The sequence below is a fragment of the Notothenia coriiceps genome, unplaced genomic scaffold (genome assembly GCF_000735185.1).
Source record: "Notothenia coriiceps isolate Sejong01 unplaced genomic scaffold, NC01 NC01_scaffold00024105, whole genome shotgun sequence".
Taxonomy (NCBI): domain Eukaryota; kingdom Metazoa; phylum Chordata; class Actinopteri; order Perciformes; family Nototheniidae; genus Notothenia; species Notothenia coriiceps.
The window spans coordinates 17,560-38,969 of record NW_011356806.1 but is presented as its reverse complement, the minus strand read 5'-3'; the positions used below and the strand labels follow the sequence as shown (position 1 = coordinate 38,969).

The window sequence follows — 21,410 nt, the reverse complement described above, 5'->3', positions numbered from 1 at the left end:
TATGTGTTTAACTTAGGATCGTAGACCTGTGGTTAGTCTATACAAAGTTAAATGTGTGCATTTTATTATAAAGTTGTGTATATTTACAGATTGTTGCAAAAACTAAGAAGCTTATAAACATCAGGTTTAAAACTAAAAGAGCTTTACAAAAAAGTAACACAATTAAAAGACATTTGGAGTTTTATTTGAGTTATTAATTTACATTTTTTGTCTAACAGATGCTGATTTGAAACCGTTGTTACATACAGTTACGGCATTTCCTGTTTCTGCCGGAGAGAGGGGAGGCCGTCCCAAAGCTGGCTGTATTTAATCCCTCCATCTGACAGGAGGGAGCCTCATGTGTCACTCCACAGAGTTCACTCCGTCACAGAGGGGGAGTGTGTGTAGGGTGTAGGGTGTGGTTTGGGATTGGGCCTCACTCACACACCTGTGAAGTCTTCCAGAGCGCTGTCCTCCAGCAGCAGCAGCGGTCTGAGTTGTTTCCGCTCCACCAAACTCCTCGCGGCACTGAGCGAAGTGAAGATCTCTTTTTCCTACACAGTTAGGTTCATTTTAAAAATAAAAGTCAGGGAATAAAGAGTTGATCTCTTCATGAAGTAGCTCACATTAAAGCATGTGCACATTTCTTCTCAGTTCTTTCACATACATTCTAAAAAACACATTTTTCAAAGTAACTTTTTTGATATATTTACATTTCATTTTCTTTTAAGATAATAGTTTTCAACATGTCGACCCAAGTCCTCTTACTGTGTTTATGTATGTAGGCAGCATTTCACACCACAGCACATTCCTTGTCTGTGTAAAGTCACTTGGTAATAAACCTGGTTCTGAATAAATGAAACCTGTGTTTGGAAGTTCTACCTGGACGTGGAAGTCGAGCCGCTGCAGTCTCTCCACTAAACTCCTCTTGCTCTCCTTCGTGGTGTTGGTCACAAACTTCACATCGACAGACGCCTGCCGTAACCTGAAGGCACCGCGACACACAAGCAAACATTTCAAGTTTAAAGCACACGAAACCATAATAACAGAAGGTAATAGCAACATTTTACATTTCATTTTAATAAATGATATCTTTACTGGGCATACATAACCTAATTAAATACATGTAAAGATATATAATTCATAACATAATCAACAAACCAGAAAAAAAGAATGAAGAAAATGAGGAACCCCCTGTTTATAGCAGTGGTTCTCAACTGGTCAAGACTCAGGACCCACTGTTTTCCTTTGTCAATAAATCGCGACCCAAAGTTTTGAACCACTCAAATGTATTTCACAGGAAGTAGTGCAGTAATGTAAATGCTTCTCAGCAGACACTTTGAAGCAACGTGAAGTCCATGAAACAAAACCACATCCTCAACATTGTTAGTGCCATGCAAGGCAGATTATATTGCTTCACAGAACTAAAACAACCCCAAAGCATTATCTCTCCTCCGCCTAACGAATCAAGTGTCCCAATACTTTTGTCTATATAAAAAAAAGTACAGGGACATTAGAAGACACAAAATCATAACATTCTCCATGGGGAGAATGCCCCCATGAGAACGTTATGATTTTTGTTCTACTATTTTTTACATATCCATGACTTCATTCATGTTCTTTCTCTACTACATAATATAATAAAAACATATTTCACAGGATCCTTTGATTTGTTGTTTATGAGGTTATCATGTTTTAAACGATTCCAAGTAGATTTGTTTTATTATCGTATGCTAGGAATACAACAAAATCTTCTACTTCATTACCTCTGGTGTTTTCCAAGCTGGAATACCAAAACATGTTATGAGCATTTTTCATTTCTATTTGGGCGATCTCTCCTACCTGTTGAGGGCGTCCTGCGCCCCGGGCACCGCCGTGTCCTCAATGTGTAAAGTTCCACTCAGGTCGATGAGCACCGCCTTCAGAGCGCGTCGGCCCGCCATGATGGAGACCTGCAGAGCACGTAAAGATAAGATAAGATGGTACTTTATTGATCCCAATTTGGGAAATTGTTTTTGTTGCGGCAGCATAACAGACAAGGCATTTTACAATAAAACAAAACTAGAAACAAACAAGAATAGAAATATAATAAAATAGAAAATATATATGTAGAAGTAGAAAATATACATGTAGATATTAGTCATTCTAGGGAAGCAGAGAGAGGAGGTGGCTCTGGTGACACCCTTTTCTTTTTGTTCATGTAAAATCAAAATCAGATTATTTGTGTTTGGAAAATACTGAATGCTCTCTTCTAATATCAGAGTAGCACATGATAACAAAGGCCCTACGTAGCTGTGTACGTAACAGGATGTATGAGAAGAGCGTCAGGTCAGGACACACTGTTTTAGGAATATGATAGTTATGTGACAACGATTAACATGATGATTCAGCCTTTATGGAGATGGACATGTGACAAGCATGATCATTTCTGACGTGGGCCTTAGCTAAACTAAACCAAACATTGAATACTGCTTTGAACCGGTATTCTCCATCTTGTGACTGTAACACTCTCTTGTATATAAAGCATGTCAAGGACACCGTTATGGGAACTGGTTGTCCCAAATGCTCTGTGTGTGATGACTACTTCCATTCTTGAGAGGATCATAAATACATGTATCCTGATATTGAAGCTCAAGCCGGTGACGAGTGATCTTTTCCTAACAATTTTAATTTTATTCCATATCATTTTATTATGTTTATACTTTTTTCCACCTTAAAGATTTAAGGATGTTAATGCCTGAACACACTGCTGAAACTAAATAATTCCCCAATTTGGGATCAATAAAGTACCTATCTATCTTAAAGAAAAGCTAACAGATCCTGCTGATGGGCTGATTCTGTGAGAACAGCACCATCTACAGGCCTGGCATATGTACTACAGCGTCTCCAGCGCTTTCGAATGGCAATGTCCGTGGCTGACTCCTCCTGATTGGTGGAGTTGGCCCAATAGCCTTAGCGCCACTTTTGTGACGCCATAGAAGTGTTCAAATCTGGATCAGTCTGTATCAGATCCGTTGCAGTCCCTTTTTAAGAGATTTGGGTATGGAGGAAAATAGAGAGGGTTGTGTTTTCTGACACTTGGTGAGTTCCCTGGAACACCGGGGACACATATTCATGTATAAAAGACGTACAAAATTGCATTTTGCATGATAGGTCACTTTTAAGTAAAAGTAGCAATACTTAATTTTAGTGCAAACAAAATAGTTCTTAAGTAAAGGTAAGTATTCACATCAAAATATCCTTAACGTTTCAAAAGTAAACATAATCATATGAAACTATTGGATTATAATTATAACTATAATACAAACATAGAATATATCAATTATTATTTATCAATTTTGAGTTTTGTATTGGCTAATAATCTGAATATGTAAAGTAACTAGTAATGAATGTTTGTCAAATAACTGTAGTGGAGTAAAAGTCTAAAGTATTACAAAACAAAAAATACTAAATAGAAGGTAAAGTACAAGTACCTCAAAATTGTATTTAAGTACAGTACTTGAGTAAATGTACTTTCCTACATTCACCACTGGTTTAAGGCATACGACACGCCATGTTTGTTGTTTTCTTTTTACTAATACCGCCTGTAAAGAAAATGTCCTGTATTTTGAGCAAAGACAAAACAAAGAAAAAGTTCTGTCTCAAGCTTTATTGCTATACTGTTTAGCTAAATTCACTCACATAACAATGGTACAAATAATCCTCCTCCTAAAATTGGACTGTCACTCACTTGACTGAACATTAAACAGCCACATTATCAATAGTGTTTCAAATCTGTTATCAGTTTTACGCTGTTAGATAAGAGCTGCTCCGATTACGATTTTCTAAACCGCTAAGTAGGACCAAGGTCCGCTGTAAATGGAGCTTTACTCAGTTTAAAAAAGCTTATTCTTTCATATTTTATTTGAGCGATTATACCTCCATAATCATAATTCACATAGGTAGTGGCAGAATTGATCAGATTACTGCGTTGTTCAAACCTACATCAGGACCGACTGAGAGGATTATTGACCGGTTCGTGACATCATGCCTAAAACACAGATTTTAGGATTGTATTTTATGTGTGATCCCCTATTATTTAGACATGTTCGGATTTCTGTTGTGTAGTTATCAATGTGAGGGTACAATTAATGATCTTAATACGCTCACCAAAAAAAAAAAACGTACAGCCTGTAGGTCATGTCTCTCTTATTTGTATTGAGCTCCAATAATATCAGAAAAGCGTGCTGGGAGGGGAGTGTCAAAGTAAAAGGCTCTGTCTGTGTGTGTGTGTGTGTGTGTGTGTGTGTGTGTGTGTGTGTGTGTGTGTGTGTGTGTGTGTGTGTGTGTGTGTGTGTGTGCAGGGGAAAACAGGGCTAAACTAAACAAGCTTCACAATTTTCCAACAATTACCTCTGAGTTTGTACATGTTTATTGAACTATCTTTTATGCGATGTGTGTATTTATTAATATTCACTGTTACATTAATTGTTCATTCAGGTTGTGTCGATAAATTATAATATGAGGCAGACAGTAAGAACAACAAAAAAGAACAGAAAATATAAGAATATTATTTTAAAATATATTATTTAAACTGAAATAAACACTATGTGTAATGCAGTTGTTCTTATTTATTTAGGGAACTGTTTGTGTTTTATTATAATTGTAGGTGAGTCTTGAATCATAATCATGGTTTTATTTTTTAATTACTATTATTTTTAAATCATCTCCATTGCACTGAGGTTGTATCAGCTGTAACTATAGGCTGTAACATAACAACCAGCACTTATCAAGTGAGATAACCAGCTAAAAGTAGTATTAGATGCTAGCTGGACCTGCTCCCCTGAATGAAGGATAACATGTAAAAAGGGGCTTATTTAACCGATAGATTAAACTTTTAATGTCCACTACTTCATCTCCACACTTTCCGATGTCACTGCTCATACAAAACGTTGTGTTTTTAACTGCAAAATGTCTTAATAACTGAGTACATGTGAAGAAAGTTAGCAAACTGCAAAGCTAACCTTTAGCAACAGCTCTCCCCCGACTTCCTGGTTTCTTCTTCGTTGGTGTAAAGTGGAGTTTCGTCTCTGTGAGCTCAGTGCCTTCAGAACCCTTCCGGCTCAACACCGCAACAGCATATTCTCTGTAATTTATTTTTCGTATGTTTTTATATTTTTGTAGCTCTTATTTTTGGAAAAACATTTTTTTTTAATAGCACTTTTTTACATCACTACCTCTTATCTCTATTATGATTATTTCCCCCCCAATTCATAATATATGTTATGATCAGATAAGAGGGTTATCCTTAACCACTTAATCACTCATTAGAATAATAATAAAAAAACATATGTATCCCGTCCCACTAACAACCAACAGATGTTTTGCATTAGTGGTTCTTTAAGGGCATTCAGATTTAATATGGTGGGAGGTATTATCAAAAACGGCAACAACCTTCTCTCCGCCGTATGCCAGACAGCACAGATCAAATCCTCTTTCATACATCCATTGAATAACTGTTTCCCAGTGTTGTTTTGGAGTTTTCCTCCCAAAAATATTGTGCAGCCCATCAACTGGGAAAACACGAAAACTAATCCGACACTATGAATGTTTTGTTCAGACAAAATATCTAAATTAACATATTTTAAATCCCTTCTTATACAGTATATATATATATATACAAAAAATGCTTAAATGTTAATTTTCTGGATTTGTTTTTTTAACTTTTTCTTTTTTGATGCTTGTGTTGGGAATACACCTGTCTCTCTTTTGGTTATCAAACGTTTGCCAACAGTCCCTTTGTCTGTTCCACAACTGTGAGTAAGGAAATAAAATGTGAACGCACTACATATTTTACATATTCTTACTTTTATCCATATTTATTCAAAATATAACAAGCTGCTTTTTTGTATTGTTCTGGTGGACAGACATTGAGGATGTCAAGTCTAAAACCAATACACTTAATTGAGTTGTCTTAATTGTAAAGATTTAAAATAGCTCATGTTTATCTGTAACGTTAAAAAAATTAAGTCCCTTTTTTTCAAGTTAATGTTGAAGATGTCTTTCTAGAATTAAAGTCAACATATCTTCGAGTTTTGAATCTTACCCATGACCCTCTGCTGCATGTCATGTCGTCTTTCTCCCATTTTCCCGTTTGTTTCACTCCTTATAATACATGTAAAATACCCATAAAATCATAAAAGTAACAAGTCACACACACAAGCTAAAGGGTCAAAACAACATTTGAATTATTTATCATTGAAAATCCCCAAACATCCTGACCTGTGAAGTGCAGATCCATATTCACGCATGATCGCTTACAGATGTCACTGTGAACCCACCGCTAAACTCCAACTAATCACAGATCAAAGTGGCTTTACTGCGAAAATCTCTTTGACAAACATATGCTACTAATTCCAGCAGATCCCCTCTCCCACGTACTTAGAATCTACAGTAGTGTTCATACAAATATTTGTGCAGCTTCGTGGCAGAGGAAAGGGTGATAATTCACAACATATGTGGATTATCAATGAAGTGGAGCAGGGATGGATGGACACACGTGTGGATTATATGTGTATGTCAAACTGAAGAGAGGTGTCCTTAAAATACTCTGACTAAAGTGAAAACAAATGTATGATAGAAAAAAAAGAAAATGTAAAGAATTGAATAATACATTTATTTCAAGACAAAAAAAACATCTCATTACTATTACAATGTTTGTGGCATTGAGAGGGAATTGATGTGTAAACAGTACAAATGTGGATTGTTTTGAGCTGCGTTTGGCAGCATTGCTTAGAATCTAGATTAAAACATTTAACCACATTTTACATACGGATAAATCACAGAACATTTGTCTGACTGTTTGTGTAAAATCTGTATACTGCACCTATGAAACGCCAAGTAGGTTTTGGACTTTAAAACTATCAGAATGAAATCCTGAAATACAAGTTGGCACCCTAAAAACTTACTTCCAGTTTGAAATAAATAAAAATGGCACCTCATTTTTTTACATATTGTCAAGCCCTACTGCTGTAAACACTGTTTTACATTATCGTTTGTAACAAGATGATAAAACATACATTATAATTAAACCATTGTATCGCGGAGTGTTGAAACGAGGACAAACACACAATGAAACACAAAGTGGCGATATGATGAATAATTATTTCCATTGTGTCCTCTTTGTGTCCCACTGACACGCAGGTGAGGTCAGGGTTAGTCCTGGTGTTTAGGCCACACTTTCTGTGACTTGTGGTTGGGTTGTTTCATCTTGTCTTTGGGTGTAAAATGTTTAAGTTTTTTCTAATTCCATGCCGTTCGTCACTCTGCTGATGCCTGGCAAAGTCTCTAACTGATGGATATTTCTCTGTGTTTAAGTTTTTGGTTGTTCTTTGGCACGTCTGGTCCTCTGGCTTCATTTTGGTGCTCAGTGTACCGCCGTCAACCGAAGAGTAACAAGAGGACAATGCAGACTGTATTCACTATTATCAAAGGCACTATGGAAAAAAGAGAAGACAAAGAATTAGCAGAATCCTCAACCCTTAGAAAATACGTGAATGCTAGGGCTGCCTACCAAATACAAGTACCCCAACAACAATTAGGTAACTTACGAATTCTGTAATTTGCTATTTCCTGATTTAAAACAAAAATATTTGGCTGATGTAGTGCTTTCATTGTTTTTTATCCATGAATGTTCTTGTTTTTTTCAACTTGGGGTCCAATAAGGTTTCTATAGGTCAGGCCTTCATTGAATCTGATCTTTTCAAATGATACACAGCACGACTAAATATATCATTCACTCAACATTTTCTTATATTTTAGAAGGTGGAATCTATGTTTTCCTATGTAAACTAGCTTACTTACCTCTCATGACAGTGCGGACCGAGCGGATGAGGGTTAGAATCTGAGCTTTGACACCTGGATCGTCCCCAAAACCTCCAACTCCCTGGTCGACCCCCCAGCCGACTGAAGACAGCGAGGAGCAAATGGGGTGAAACAGAGGGGAAAGTAAAGAAAAGAGAAAAGAAACAGGATGAAGCAATTGGTTAGAAGAGAATAAAACACAACAGCAAATGTATTTGTTTTTAAAATCGTCCCTAACATGCCTTTTGTGGTTTCATATAGGTGTTTCAACATGTAAATGGTCTGTGATGGCTTAAAGTTCCCTAGAGGGACTGAAACATTCATTTGGACTCCATTGTTTACTTCATTAAAAAATAACATCACTGTGTACAACTTATATTGGCTAGCGCTACAACAAATTGTACGTGATAGGCTAAGGGATGAGACTTCTCTAAACAATTGACCAATCACAACAGAGCCTGCCAGCTAACCAATCAGAGCAGACTGGGCTCTGGTTTCAGAGAGAGGGTGAAAATAGGTGCTGCTTCACAGGCAGTATGAGAAAAATAAAGAGCTTTTTGAACATAAAAGCATGGAGACATGTCACAGTAAAGGCACAACATATAATGATGAACGTGTACATTTGCATAAAAGGACAAGGACTCCTTTAACATTAAGTTTTTCCATAAATGTTACCTTTAGTAGCTTTAAGAATGGCTAAATTATATTATTCAACACTAAACATTTCTCTCCAATGAACAAACCTCAAACTTCTGCCTAAAAATCCCAACATAATCCGATTCAATGTTAGAACAAAAGGCTGTGTATAATATAGGCAGCTGATAATGATGTAACGTCACACACTTAGCTAGCTGTTTTTAGCACCGTAAACATCGTATTTTTATAAAAATGCATGATTTAAACAAAAAAGGATACTTACACTTGCTGAGAAACCTTTCTTCGTGCAACACAGCGACTGCATTAGTGCACAGAATAGCTGTCTGGATGAGAGAGTACAGTGTAAACGCCATGCTGGCAACTTCTCCTCCTCCTCCTTCTTCTTCTGCGTCCACCACTCCCAAAAATGTAGATGCCGTAAAGAGGCTGCGGACGTCGTGAAACAGTAGTAAACGGGAACGAGCAAATAATAAGTACTTCGGTCTTAACGGAACTTTTGTTTCAAAGTAGTCGTTTAAAAACACATGTATTAATGGGGGAAACAGGTCATATTTAATTATTATGTGTCCCTAACTATGCATCTTCCCTAAAATCTAAATAATAAAAAATAGGCTATATAGGCACACATGTATTTTTTAATTATGATATATTTGTCCTCTTTTCTTCTAATGAAAATTGACTAATAAAGTCATACAAAAATAATTGAATATTGAAACAAATATTTTGTTTCATATAATCATTGTCAAATGACTTGTGCCGCTGTTGTGACATCTGTTATTTCCCTTTATTTCATTTGTGTGTATCGTATATGCGTCTTCTTTTTACAAATTCTCGTGTTTTATATCATATATTTTCTTAATTTAGGAGATGGTCCAGCCTGTATTATCACACATTAGCATGCAGTATGAAACATGAAAATGATTTGATTTCCATGAACCGCAAATCATGAAGCCACAGTCCAGTTATTGTATAGACTTTTAATTTACACATAAATAGTAGAGAAACTACAAGAACATATTTTAATACATCTGCATCAACAGTTTATAATGATAACATTTCTCTCAGTAAAGGACAACTTTATCCATTCATTCATTCTATAAACAAGGTGGGTGAGTTCTCATGTGTGATCCCTGTGACACACACTTGATCATCATCAACACATTTCTTTCTTTTTGACATTATAATAAATAATATGTTCACAATCAGGGTCTTAGGCCCTGGTACTCAAATAAATAAACAAACAAACACATATATATAGGCTCACTGTGAGGCTCAGTAATCTCACGTTGACATTGTATACAGTCAGATCAAATCATTTACAGGTAGATGTACAACCCTGACACACGCCAGCCTTCTGCTCCTCGTGTCCCGGATACTCATTTGGAGAGCAAACACGAAACCAGGGATTGGCCTTTAATTGTCGTTGTAACCATCTGACAACACCCCATCCTTTAGCTGATGGTGGTAACGTTACCTTGCCCGTGGATCGGTGTTAAAAACATTTGTTCGGAGGGCTAGATCTTCACGGTTCATTTTGAGGAAAGGATTAACAAATAAAACAGTAAAAAGGCTTCTGAGCTGTGGATGTGACACAGGATATTGTTTTGAGCTAACTTCCTGTTTAAATAAAAGGTGAAAAATGTCAGCATTGAAAATAATACTGTAGGTTTTTGTGCATTCCCCAAATAGTAAACCTCTTGCTTAAAGCGTGACGTGATGCTGCCCTTTATTTAATACTGCTCTCTCTTTAGGTTTAAAACCCAAAAACACTTATTTCATTTTCTCCCTTGTTCTTCATCTGGCATATTCAAGTTAGTAATATCTAACGGAGTAAAGGATGGCGCATGAAATCACCACCAACATCTGACCTCTTTAGGGACATGCTGACAATCAGGGTAACTATGAGACGTTGGTTTGGGTCAATGAACACAACTGGACATGATGAGGAGAATCCCTTTGGGACCAAATGTTTTCTCTCAAGGGTCCCAATCTGATCCATCAATGTTAGAAGTCCGTCCTTGTCCACAGTCTGATGTATGTACAGTTGGACCAGCAGCAGTCATGGACAATAACACAGTCTTACTGTTGCTATGACTCTGCCCTCTTCGTCTTTCGGAGCTTGGAAAAGTTCACAGTTTGTTTTTCACGGCTCTAAAACTCACAAAAGAGGAGATGGGTTGTGGTTGCTTTGGTCCGGGTTGGGTGAAGCTTTGATGTTCCCTTTTCCCCCTAATGTCGCCAGTGTGTGCCCATTTGAGTTCAGTCAGTTTGGGAAATGAACTGGAGGCAGGGAGAAGCAGCTTTTATCAGCTACTTCTAAAGTGTTTCACTGAACAGGGCTAATAACAAAGGCAGAAGAAAACAAATGTCCAAGAGAACTTAAGAAATGTATTTATATAATATATTCAGTCGTATTCTGTTTGGGTCTCTCCCGTATATTTCTCTGTTTTTTTTCTTCTTGGGACATTCACAGAAATCCAGGCAGTCTTCTTCTCATTGTTGATTCTGCCTGTGAAGAAAGTAAATACATAGAAACTCAAATTAGTGTCATGTTCTGGATTAGTGTTTTTCAAAGAATAATGTGTATATACTTATGTATGTCTTTTTGCTAGACCAGGATAAGTTATTGTCAATCAAATTAAGCACCAAAATGTATTTTAATTTCACAATTTGCCATGAAATAATCCCTTTAAAGCAAACAACCCAGTTTAATTGGCTGATTACAGCCTAGTGGTCTAGTTTCCAAAACACTATCAGAACTATACAAAGGCAATTAAACTTGCTGAACTTACTCTCGCTGCTTTGTGTTATAAATAATGAAATGTTCATTTGACATACACCGTGCTGATACTGTTTTTATTAATAAGCGGTATTTTGAAATGAATGAAAGTAAAAATGACCTTTTAGCTATTTGTTGAGATGGGAGCTGATCTTCTCTTTTCTGATGATGTTTGCGTAGGGAATCTGAAGGGAAGAAGATTCAGAGACAACATTTTAGATTGATCCAGGCTGAACAACATTTGGAAACACATGCAGTAGGAGAACAATAAAGCACTTTTGGAACATTAAAGTATGTACACATGTGACAGTAGAAGCACAAACTGCACATATGAACCTGGAGATTTGCATAATGGGGCCCCTTTAAAGGGAAATATGAATCTCTGTGCCAGACGGCTAAGGTGTCAAATCCAACCAACATTATGAAATGATAACACAGTAACATAAATCTAAAATGTTGCTAGAGTTCATTGGAATGTCTGTGTGAAATGAATGTGTCATTACTCTCAGACAGATCCATCTGCTGCTTCTCGACACATTAGTCAGTTTTCGACGTGTTTTCGCTGCATGTGCATGCTTATAAATGAGCTGCAATGTTTCCGTCTGCCTTCGTGGCTACATGAGCGCAGCCTGCTCTGGTTGTGTGTGTTCGGAGCGAGGTCTGCGATCATGTGCATACGAGCGTGTGCAGTTGTGTCAGGAAGCAAAGACAAACAGCGTCTGTCAGCCGGTCTGCCAGCTGCTGCGCTGATTGATGTGGACGGAAACAGAGGAACTTATCACCCGTGAAAGACAAACTACATGATTGGTTCTGTCGTCTGACGGACAAAGGAGCCATAGGAGAAGTGTCCACTTGATCCCTTTTGATGGCTTTAGTTATTCTTTGTTTCATTCAGTTTTAGTTTTAAGACATAGGTTTGGATTTGTTATTCATGTCTACAGTCTAGTGTTGATTGGGCTGTTATCGTCACATTTCCTTATTCATTTTTGATTTCTTCATTCGCTGTTCAAACTGTGTAACTATATTTGACTGAAAAGTGCTTCATAATTAGCCTTAATTATATTCCTTTTGAAAAATCATTACCAAGATTGTTTTTCAAAGCAAACAGCGAGGCTTTTTAAACTCCATCTATCCATAAATGGGAGTTTTATTTGTCGTCTCAAGGCGCAGCAATGATATTTCCTTTCCATCAGTGCTCAGAGCTGATTGGATCATTAGGAGTCTTACCATCTGTAACTGTTGGACCATCTCTTCTCTGTAGGCGAGCTCTCTTTTCATCTGGTCTTGGAAATTATCTGAAATGAGCGTTAGGATCTATGATTAGCCTGAGCAGTATTATCATTTGAGAAACTGATCAAGTAAAGTTATTATAAAACAGTCGATGGAGGATAAAGGAGGTTTAGAAAGACAAAGGAAAGACAAAAGATAAGAGCAAGGGGGGAAAGGGAACCTCAGAAAGACAGAGAAGGACACGTTGACCTTGAATGATGTGACAAATAGACTTACGGAAGACAGGAAATGGTGAGGTGCCCTTCAGAGCGTGAAACTCTTGCTCCAGTCTCCTCCTGAAGTCGATCTGCTCCAGCAGAACCTTCTGGAGCTCCTCTGAAGGAGGAGGAGGAGGAGGAGGAGGAGAAGAGAAAGAGAGGAGATTTATGAGTCAAGATTCAAAGGCTTATTTTTAAACATGCACATTAGCTACGTTTTGGCAATCAAAATGTGCACCTCCAACAATGCAACGTACAATATACTTAATATATAATATAAGAAATGAAATTGTACAAGAGATTTGTGCAAGCAAAATGCAGAAATAAGTAAACTATATATTACAATTGAGACAAATGAAAAAAGAAGCTCAAATAGAGTATTCTGCAGTGGGGTTAAATACTGCATATATTGTAGTGACTTATAAATGAATAGGTATTTGGACTTTTACCAGATGTGTTAGCTTTGCACCTGGGAGCTAAATCCGTCTCTAAGCTGTCATGTTGTACATATCTGTCGTACTGTTTTCTATTGTGTGTATTGTTCATTTCTTTTGTATAGATGTTCTTTTGTATATTTGTGTTCTTGACCTTGTACATTAACTTGTTTTTCTTTTAATATCTTAATTGTATGTGACAACACCAACGGCTTCTAGGTGAAAACCTACAATGCACTGAACCTTTTTCTGATTCTGAATGTTTTCCTTGGATATTGGTGACTCAAATGAACATTCTTTACCTTTCTCCATGTTCTCCACGTCCTTCTTTAGCACCACAGGAGAGGCAGAACCTCGGCTTTGATCACCTAAAACACGGAAAGACTTCATGTTAGATTTTTGTTTTACGTGCACAATGACATATGACAGACATAGCATATCCAATGTGTTCCCGTCCTTAAGCATCAGAGACTACTATATTTCAAATGCAACACATACCAGAGTCACATTGTAATGTATTGCCATCTAGATCTTTATTGATACTTTATTTATAAGTGTGTTAACCCTTCTTCCCGCCCAGACTCTTCAACACAGCCCTGTAGTTCACTCTTTGTCCTCTAGATGTCAGTGTAAGCTTGTGCTTGGCAGCCTGAAGGAGCCCTTTAGTGCACTGTTCAATCTCTTATTGCTGTCAGATAATATGGCTTTCTATTAAGAAACAGAACATTCTGGAATTAGAGTAAATGATTTTGTAGCTTGTGAAAATGAAGCAAAGGTCTGTGCTGAAAAGGTACTTTAAGGGCCTTTCCATCAATTTGGCAAGAAATAAAAAAAATGCATAAAAATAAAGCGTAGCTTGGAGCTTACTCTGCTCTCAAACTGTTGCATGTGATGTCAAAATGTGTTTTTATTTACCAATGCTAGTGGCTATGAACACTGCATTAGTATAGTACAACTGTATTATAATATGCCACATATACATACTGTATAGATGCATATTTTATATATTTGTAAAGCTTTTCTTTTGCTGAAGGAATCTACTTGTTGAGGTAAAACTTCACAATTGTTCATCTGCCTTTTTAACAAACATCTTTATCTCGTAGTGTTTTCCACTGCCACAGTTTGAACGTTTCTATATTGTTCTTCTGCTGGTATGCGTGTGTGTTGCGCTTCATGTCTGAATTGTGACAAATAGGCATCGTGCGCCTTAAATGAAGCGATCCAGCACACTCGATATGTTTATTCTCTCCTCCAGTCATTTCATATCCCGGCTGCTTAAGCCCATGCTTCTCTCTATCTCTCTCATTTAGAGCAGAGAGAGCTCTCCTCTCTCCTTCCCTCTCCTCTCTCTGTCTCATTTGACAAGCAAATTTGCAGACAGTGCCCGAGGATAACAACCTCGTTTGACAGTCAATTAACCGTGAATAGTCAAAGCCAAGGCGGTTTGCATTACATAAATGGAAAATTAGATTATTTTTTCTCCCTAGAAACAGAGGGAGAGTTTAAAGACAGTGGAGGGAGGGGGCGNNNGGGGGGACTCGGAGGAATCAGGCCTTCTAATCACGTAGAGCTTCCCACCGCCCAGGGAGACGTTTGGCAATCAGGGGAAAGGTGGTCTCATTTAATTTGTTTCGTGTAATTTTTCGAAATACATTATACATTATGCGCAGGGATCATTATGGTGGGTGTGTGTGTGTAGGGGTTGAGGGAGTGGGGAGGGGGGGTGGATATAAATGTTGGCACAGATGTCATAAAGCACTTTTAATGTTTTCCTGACAGATATAAAAAGGCAATAAGCTGTGATCTTTTTCAAACGGGAAAGGGGTTTTTTTGCGCTGAGGAGGGGGAAAAAAAGGCAATTATGTCGGTGGCGATATGGGTTTGGATGGAGATTGCTACCGCGGCTGCTTATCTCCGAGCTGATGTTTTCTTGTTGAACTATAACGGCCCCCCTAAGAGTAACAGCCGTGGCGACAGCGCCGCTAAAGAGAGCAGCCGTGGCAGAGCGGCGGCGGAAGCAGCTTTTCTTTTCCTGTGTATTTATATGAATCCCTTAAATCCTGTGTGAGTGGAGGAGGAGGAGGAGGAGGAGGTGGAGGAGGAGATTGAGGTGGATGAAGCTGTAGAACGGAGGAGCTTTCTCTCACTGCTTTAAGTATTTCGAGTCCCATCTGGGTCATAAGAAGAAACTTATATAAAATCATGTTTTTTAATCAGCATTATTTTTGTATTGTATAGACATTTTACACGGTGCAAATGCGTCAACATTGTGTGTTTTGAAATGTATGTACTTAAAAAATACAATGTCTTTTAATTTTGGATTTACACAATTAAATAAATGACATTTCTGCTCTGTAGATAAAGAGATGTATAGGTCTAATTTGCCTACTTCCATTTACAGGCCCAAGCTGTTAAGATGTTGTTAATTGTATTTCCTTTTGTGAATGTTTGATTGCATCTAAGGATGAATAAAGATTTGAGATTTTCTCTGCTACTTGAGATTGAAATTGCACTAATAATGGTTCTTTCAGGAGCACTAGCATGTTGTTTTAAAACAATGGTTGTTGTTTTAACCCCGCATTTGATCTGCTACTAAAAAAATAAAAATAAATCATACCTGAACTTTCCCTCCAGTAGTCGGGCGCTGCTGTCTCACTCTCTGGCACAAAGAAACTACTCTGCTCTTTGTTTTCATCTGAGAGAAAATGAGACGGAGAGACAGACAGAGAGGGGAGAGCGTGTCAGTAAGGCCCATTGGTTGAGCTGGTTATCCGGACACATGGAGATAACTAAGTGTGCGCATGGTGTGTGTCCTGTGCGTGTGGGCCACAAAACATTCTACTCCGCGAAAGGGTCAGAGTGTGAGATGAGAGGAGCAAATGAAACGTCACAGGAATATGAGCCTCGCAGGGAGGAACAATAAAACCACTCACTCAGACACTAAAGGAAACAAAGATGCTATAATACGGCAGAGAGCGTGTAACAGCTTGCTGAAATAGACTGGGTGATGCTATTTGATGAACCTGTTCAAACATTTGATGAAACCAAGACATTGTAAAACAACTGTAGGGTGAAAGAAGTAGCGTCAAGCATCCCATGCAAATTGTAGGGCTTTTTGTTTGAGAAAGAGAAAGTGTTTTTTGCTTTTAATGTATTTTTACTTTTGAGAGAGACTCAAAAGGGGGAATTGCACGAAACAGATGGGAACGACTGCATCATGTCAAGGAAGAAATACTTAATATTGTATTCAATATAAATAATCTTCCATTATGGACTTAAAAAAGAAAATTGTGTAGTTTTAAAAAGAAAGGTTTAAAAAACAGATTAAATGCTCACCAGAAAGGCTGGAGTTGTCTTTGGTCGCGTACACAGGTAGTCCTTCATCTCTATTTTTGTGAACCTGAAAGAAAAGCAGTCAGTAAGAATTTCATACACACGTTATGCAAAAGATACTTCAATGGCATCAAAGCAGGATATACTTCCTATAGTAAAAGCATTTCTTTGTAAACTAGATGTGTTGATGAGATGAATAGTGTTCATAAACATGGGTTTCCTTTTTTTATCTAAAGACCTGCAAATGTTTTATTAATATGGATTTAATTTGTGCAAACATTTAAATCATTTCTTGACAAATGCTATCTCCTTTTTAATCAGCCCATGGGTTTCATCCCTTTGTAATGATCTAATTTGGAGAGTAAGGTTGTTCCCTATCCATTGATGTTACACAATGAATAATTAGACTGTTCTGTTTAAAATGCTCCTCATAACTCTCCCCTCCCCCCCTCTCTTTCTCTCCCTCAGAGGCCTGGTTAATGTGGGAGTCGGCAGGTTAAAGATTAGAGTTGCCCTAACAGGCTGGGGTGACAGAGGGAGAACAAACACACCGTGGCCATTAAACAACCCACACCTGGGCCTATTAGCCCGGATCAGAGTTGGGGTGACTGTTTCAATTTCTTCAGGGAGAAACCGGTCTATCAATCTGCTTATGCAGATCACATCGCTGCCTGACTGCGGCACCATTTAAATAATAATTAGCTAAAGTGGCCTGCGGGGATATTTACGTTTTTGTAAGCAGGGTCCTCTCGGTGAGGCGGGGTGGAGCCGGAGAGAGGCAGGCTGGCTGAAGGGGATGCTGGCAGGCTGGGGGACCCCTGCCGAATGGGGTCTGAGGAGGAGGGAGGGGAGGTGCTGGTGTACACAGCGCCACTCCCTCTCTCCTTCCCCCTCTCCTCTCCATGGCTGTCGCTTAGCGCAGGGTGGTACAGGTTGGTTTGAGTCTGTGGAAGCCTGCTTGTGAATCCCCCTTCCTCCTCCTCGTCTTCCTGCTTTGACGACTCCACATCCACTTCCCCCTCCTCCTCACTCTCCACTCCCTCCGCCTCTACATCGCCTCCACTTTCACTTCCGTAACTACAGCTGCTGCTGGGCGAAAGCCGTTGGTGGCGTTCAGACCTGGCCACTACGAAGTCCTCATCTGTTCCCCCGTTGCTGTGGAGCTTAGCGATGCTCTCAGCGTCCTTAATGACGGGCCTGAAGGCTGAGCCGTAGCTGGGCTTCCTGCTTTGGAGGGCTGGGGTGTCCAGAAGTTTGAGCCAGCCTTCTGAGGTCACAGGGCGGAGGTCAGGGGTTACTGTTGTACACTCTGGGTCAAACAGCCCGGGTCTGGCTGTGGCAGTCCCGGGGGCCATGGTTGCATTGACACTATTTCCGTTGCCAGCTACTACTCCAGGCTCGCTGTGGTCTGAGAGATCCAAAAAGGCCTGCCTGAGAGAGGGGTTGTCTGCCAGGGAGGAGAGGGCGCTGGGCTGAGGCTGGAGGTAAGTAGGGACAGGGATTCCTCCCGCCGCTCTTGGTGGCCAAAACATGCAGAAAGGAGGATAAAAAGTGTCTTTGCGGCCGGGCCATAACAGACCTGACAACCCTGATCCTTTCTGCACACCTGAAACATCACTGTCATCTTTTTTCTGCTGGCAGAGACCGAATGCTGGGAAGGGGTAAGGCGAAGGGAAGAGCGACGTGGGAGGGAACTTCTGCAGCATGCCGAAGCCTTTGCTCGGGACGGGGATGACTGGGTAGCTACGTGAGGTCTTACGGGGAGACAGATTGCCTCCATCCAGATCATCATCGTCGTCAAAGCGGGATCTCTTCTGAGCACCCAGGTCAGACCCCATCATGTGAACGGAACCTGCGAGATTCTTCATGGGCCCCATGGAGGAACAATGGGACGAAGACGGCAGCGCTCTTTTCCGGCTGCCTCCGTTGAACATAGCTTTGACGTCTTCCCATGCGAAGATTAACTCATCAGCTGGGATTTTGTCAGAGAGTTTGAGGTGTCGACGCCAGGAGTTGAAGTTGGCGGCGTCGGGCTGGGTGTATTTGGCTTCCGGCGTGCGGTGGGAATGGAAAATGAACTTATTCGGGGAGAAGTACATGTTGCAAAGCGAGCACTTGATGCATTTTGCCCTGGAGCTGTTGTAGCGTGCCGGGATGAAGTTACCTCGGCTACCCCAGGCGCACTCATGTGTCACATCGAAGGAGAAGTTGTCGGGCAGTTTCGGCGGTGCGTTCTCTCCCAGGAAGGACTTGCAGAGGCGCTCGGCTTCACGCTTGGTGATCATACCACAACGCCGCGATGAGATGGGCATGGCGCCGGCCCGACGGAGGATCTCCAACTGAACCGGAGTGCACTGGACGCAGGTGATGCCCAGCGCCACGCGCCGATTGTGAATCTCATTATAACTATAGTTCTTCAGGAGTGTGTTGGAAATCTGAGCCAGGCAAAGTCTCTCGTTGTGATCGATAACCAGCGATACGATGGGAACGCCATACAGGATGACCTGGCCAACTTGGTTTGGCTTCATGGGTGGGGAGGATGAGGACGGCGAGGGAGAAGATAAAGAGGAGGATGAGGAGTGGAGATGGGCGGATCTGGGTGGTGTCAGGGGTTCTTGCTGGTAGGAGCCTGTGGAGCTTGTCATTATGATGTCATTAGTGCTCGAAAGATGGGTCTTATCCATACTGTGAGGAAAACGGTGTGTAGAAAGACCTGCATTCAAAAAGAAAGGAAGAAGGAAAACATTTGTTGATTTTTTTAACCACATACAAATCCTCTTATTTCTTTACAGACACATTCTATCTCCCTGTATTACAAAAATATGAAATTAATCTAAGTATTTTGTATTATAAGAAACACTAATTCTACCACGTAGGTGTGCCCAGAAACAAGCTGATGATGTGTGAACAAGTGCATATTAAAAAGAATGTGTATTATTTGAAATGAAATGCATTTCAATGAAAAGCTTCTGTTACCCAATCTTACAGAAAAACAGCAAACGTTGTTTGTCTTTCGATCTTTACAGAACTGAACACATTTTTGAAATGTCAAATAAGTGATTACAAAATATAATAACAATTGATTTGTTTTCTTAACTACAACAACAAATGATTGAGGGCACAGAAAAAAAGAACTGGATAAAGATACTGAATGAATCTGTGAAACTAAGTTGAATGTTAGGTAAACAGCAAACACAACAGTTTGTAATAATCAACTAATGGAAATCAATTACATTTATTTAACTAAAGAAATACATTCTCAGAAGCATTTATATATGTAAAAGTAATGAGTGTATTTGCCTGTGTATGTTTTAAACAATAAACTAACTATGAAAACACAAGCTTGCAACATAATGGTTGCAGTTAAAGTAGTATTATCCATATTCCTACACAAACAAATAGGCATACATTAATTTAATTAATACATTACATTTCAATTAATTTAAATGTGTTTTTACATTTTGAAATATCCTCCATCTAGAAAGCGGAGTAACCTAAACATGTTAATAGGATACAGGAAACATACACTGCCCATATAAATCATTTTAAGGTAATAAAACCCTACAGTTTTGTCACGTCAACTTCATTTAGGAAAGTAGGCTTTGGACCTTTCTTCCTATCTAAATACTGCATTCCTTCGCTTTTTTATCCATATGATTTATTTAGATATATTTTAAAGCAGTATCACGAAAATGGCAGGACATTTATTGCGAAATAAATGTTTTACTGGAAATGTCCTCTGACATCAAAACCACTTTTTTTTTTTACTTCATTATTAAAGTCTTATGAAATTAACAGTTTTGAAATTACCTAAAGCACGTGATATTTATGTGCATGAAATGTGTAATGATTTAAAAACTAAAAACACAAATAAGATGCTGCTATTTATAACGAATTAAATTGAAAATTACATTAAGGAAAACTACAATTCCAAATAATAAAAACGAACTGAAATGTGGTTATATTAAAGACAGGTTTCGTTTTGAATTGGATTGTAATATGTTTATATTTAACGTTTTTGCTATTAACGAGAAATAGCAAAAGCCTGTACAATTATTTAGCAATTAACAATATGACTAAAGAGTTAAGCTTCAAATAACTCAACATTTAACGACTTAAATGTGTGTAATTTTATTGAAGCACAAGTTTACTCGCCAAGTACAGTAGGCCTTTATTAAAGCAGCAGACTTATCGGTAAATCAGGCATTATGTTAGTCTATTGAACAATATTAACGGTAAAGGTTTGTTCATGTTATAACTAAAATACAATAATAATAATAATAATAATAATAGCCTACAAATAATACAGATAACAACATATAAACACTTGACGATGCAACGGGCCCATATTAATTTAAATGGACGGCATTTGAAAAAATCCACTCTCAACTTCTCAAGCATTTTAATCGAATAAATATTTTTTAAAAGCATGTTTTCTGTCCCAGAGAGATGATGTTAAGTACGCTCATTTTAACCAACTATTTAAGCTAACTTTACAGACATAAATCGATGAGCAGTCCTTACCTCTGACTCCCGAGAATCCCAAAAACTGTCACAGCGTATCCAAAAAAAGTCTCCCCGTTACAAGAGAAATCGATTTATCCTACGCAGCTTTAAAACACTCATTTTTATCACGCGAATTGTACTGATATATATCCGGGATGCGGTACCGGTTTCTGTCTCCAACTGTCTACTGAGGAGCAGCTCGTGAGATGTGAGTAAACTGCGACGCTCGCGCCGGCTTTATTCGCTTCTCAGAGACTCCACGCGCTGTACTAATCCGACTCTCTCTCTCTCGCAGTATATCTCGCAGTCTCTCTCCCCCTCTCTCTCTCTCACTCTACCACGCACCTGCCTCGTGTTTGATTGGCGTGTAGCGCGAGTTCAGCCCACCATACA

General features: G+C 38.9%; 3 protein-coding genes across 3 annotated transcripts; all 3 read right to left on the bottom strand.

The window, feature by feature from the left end:
- Nucleotides 1–365: 365 nt before the first annotated feature.
- Nucleotides 366–5,064, bottom strand: LOC104954871 (haloacid dehalogenase-like hydrolase domain-containing protein 2). The gene is made up of 4 exons (XM_010782070.1): nucleotides 4,983–5,064; nucleotides 1,822–1,931; nucleotides 862–964; nucleotides 366–533 (listed from the first exon to the last, which is right to left on the bottom strand). The coding sequence occupies exons 2-4, from the start codon at nucleotides 1,920–1,922 to the stop codon at nucleotides 420–422; spliced, it is 318 nt and encodes a 105-aa protein (XP_010780372.1). The 5' UTR covers nucleotides 1,923–1,931; nucleotides 4,983–5,064; the 3' UTR covers nucleotides 366–419.
- Nucleotides 5,065–6,613: 1,549 nt separating this feature from the next.
- On the bottom strand, nucleotides 6,614–8,904 carry ier3ip1 (immediate early response 3 interacting protein 1). The gene is made up of 3 exons (XM_010782069.1): nucleotides 8,741–8,904; nucleotides 7,822–7,923; nucleotides 6,614–7,454 (listed from the first exon to the last, which is right to left on the bottom strand). Exons 1-3 carry the CDS (start codon nucleotides 8,829–8,831, stop codon nucleotides 7,399–7,401), a joined length of 249 nt encoding a protein of 82 aa, XP_010780371.1. The 5' UTR covers nucleotides 8,832–8,904; the 3' UTR covers nucleotides 6,614–7,398.
- Nucleotides 8,905–9,493: 589 nt separating this feature from the next.
- skor2 (SKI family transcriptional corepressor 2) lies at nucleotides 9,494–19,112 on the bottom strand. Its single transcript, XM_010782071.1, has 8 exons — nucleotides 17,240–19,112; nucleotides 16,515–16,578; nucleotides 15,796–15,873; nucleotides 13,481–13,546; nucleotides 12,764–12,862; nucleotides 12,485–12,552; nucleotides 11,379–11,442; nucleotides 9,494–10,987 (listed from the first exon to the last, which is right to left on the bottom strand). Exons 1-7 carry the CDS (start codon nucleotides 19,037–19,039, stop codon nucleotides 11,386–11,388), a joined length of 2,232 nt encoding a protein of 743 aa, XP_010780373.1. The 5' UTR covers nucleotides 19,040–19,112; the 3' UTR covers nucleotides 9,494–10,987; nucleotides 11,379–11,385.
- Between the last annotated feature and the right edge of the window lie 2,298 nt (nucleotides 19,113–21,410).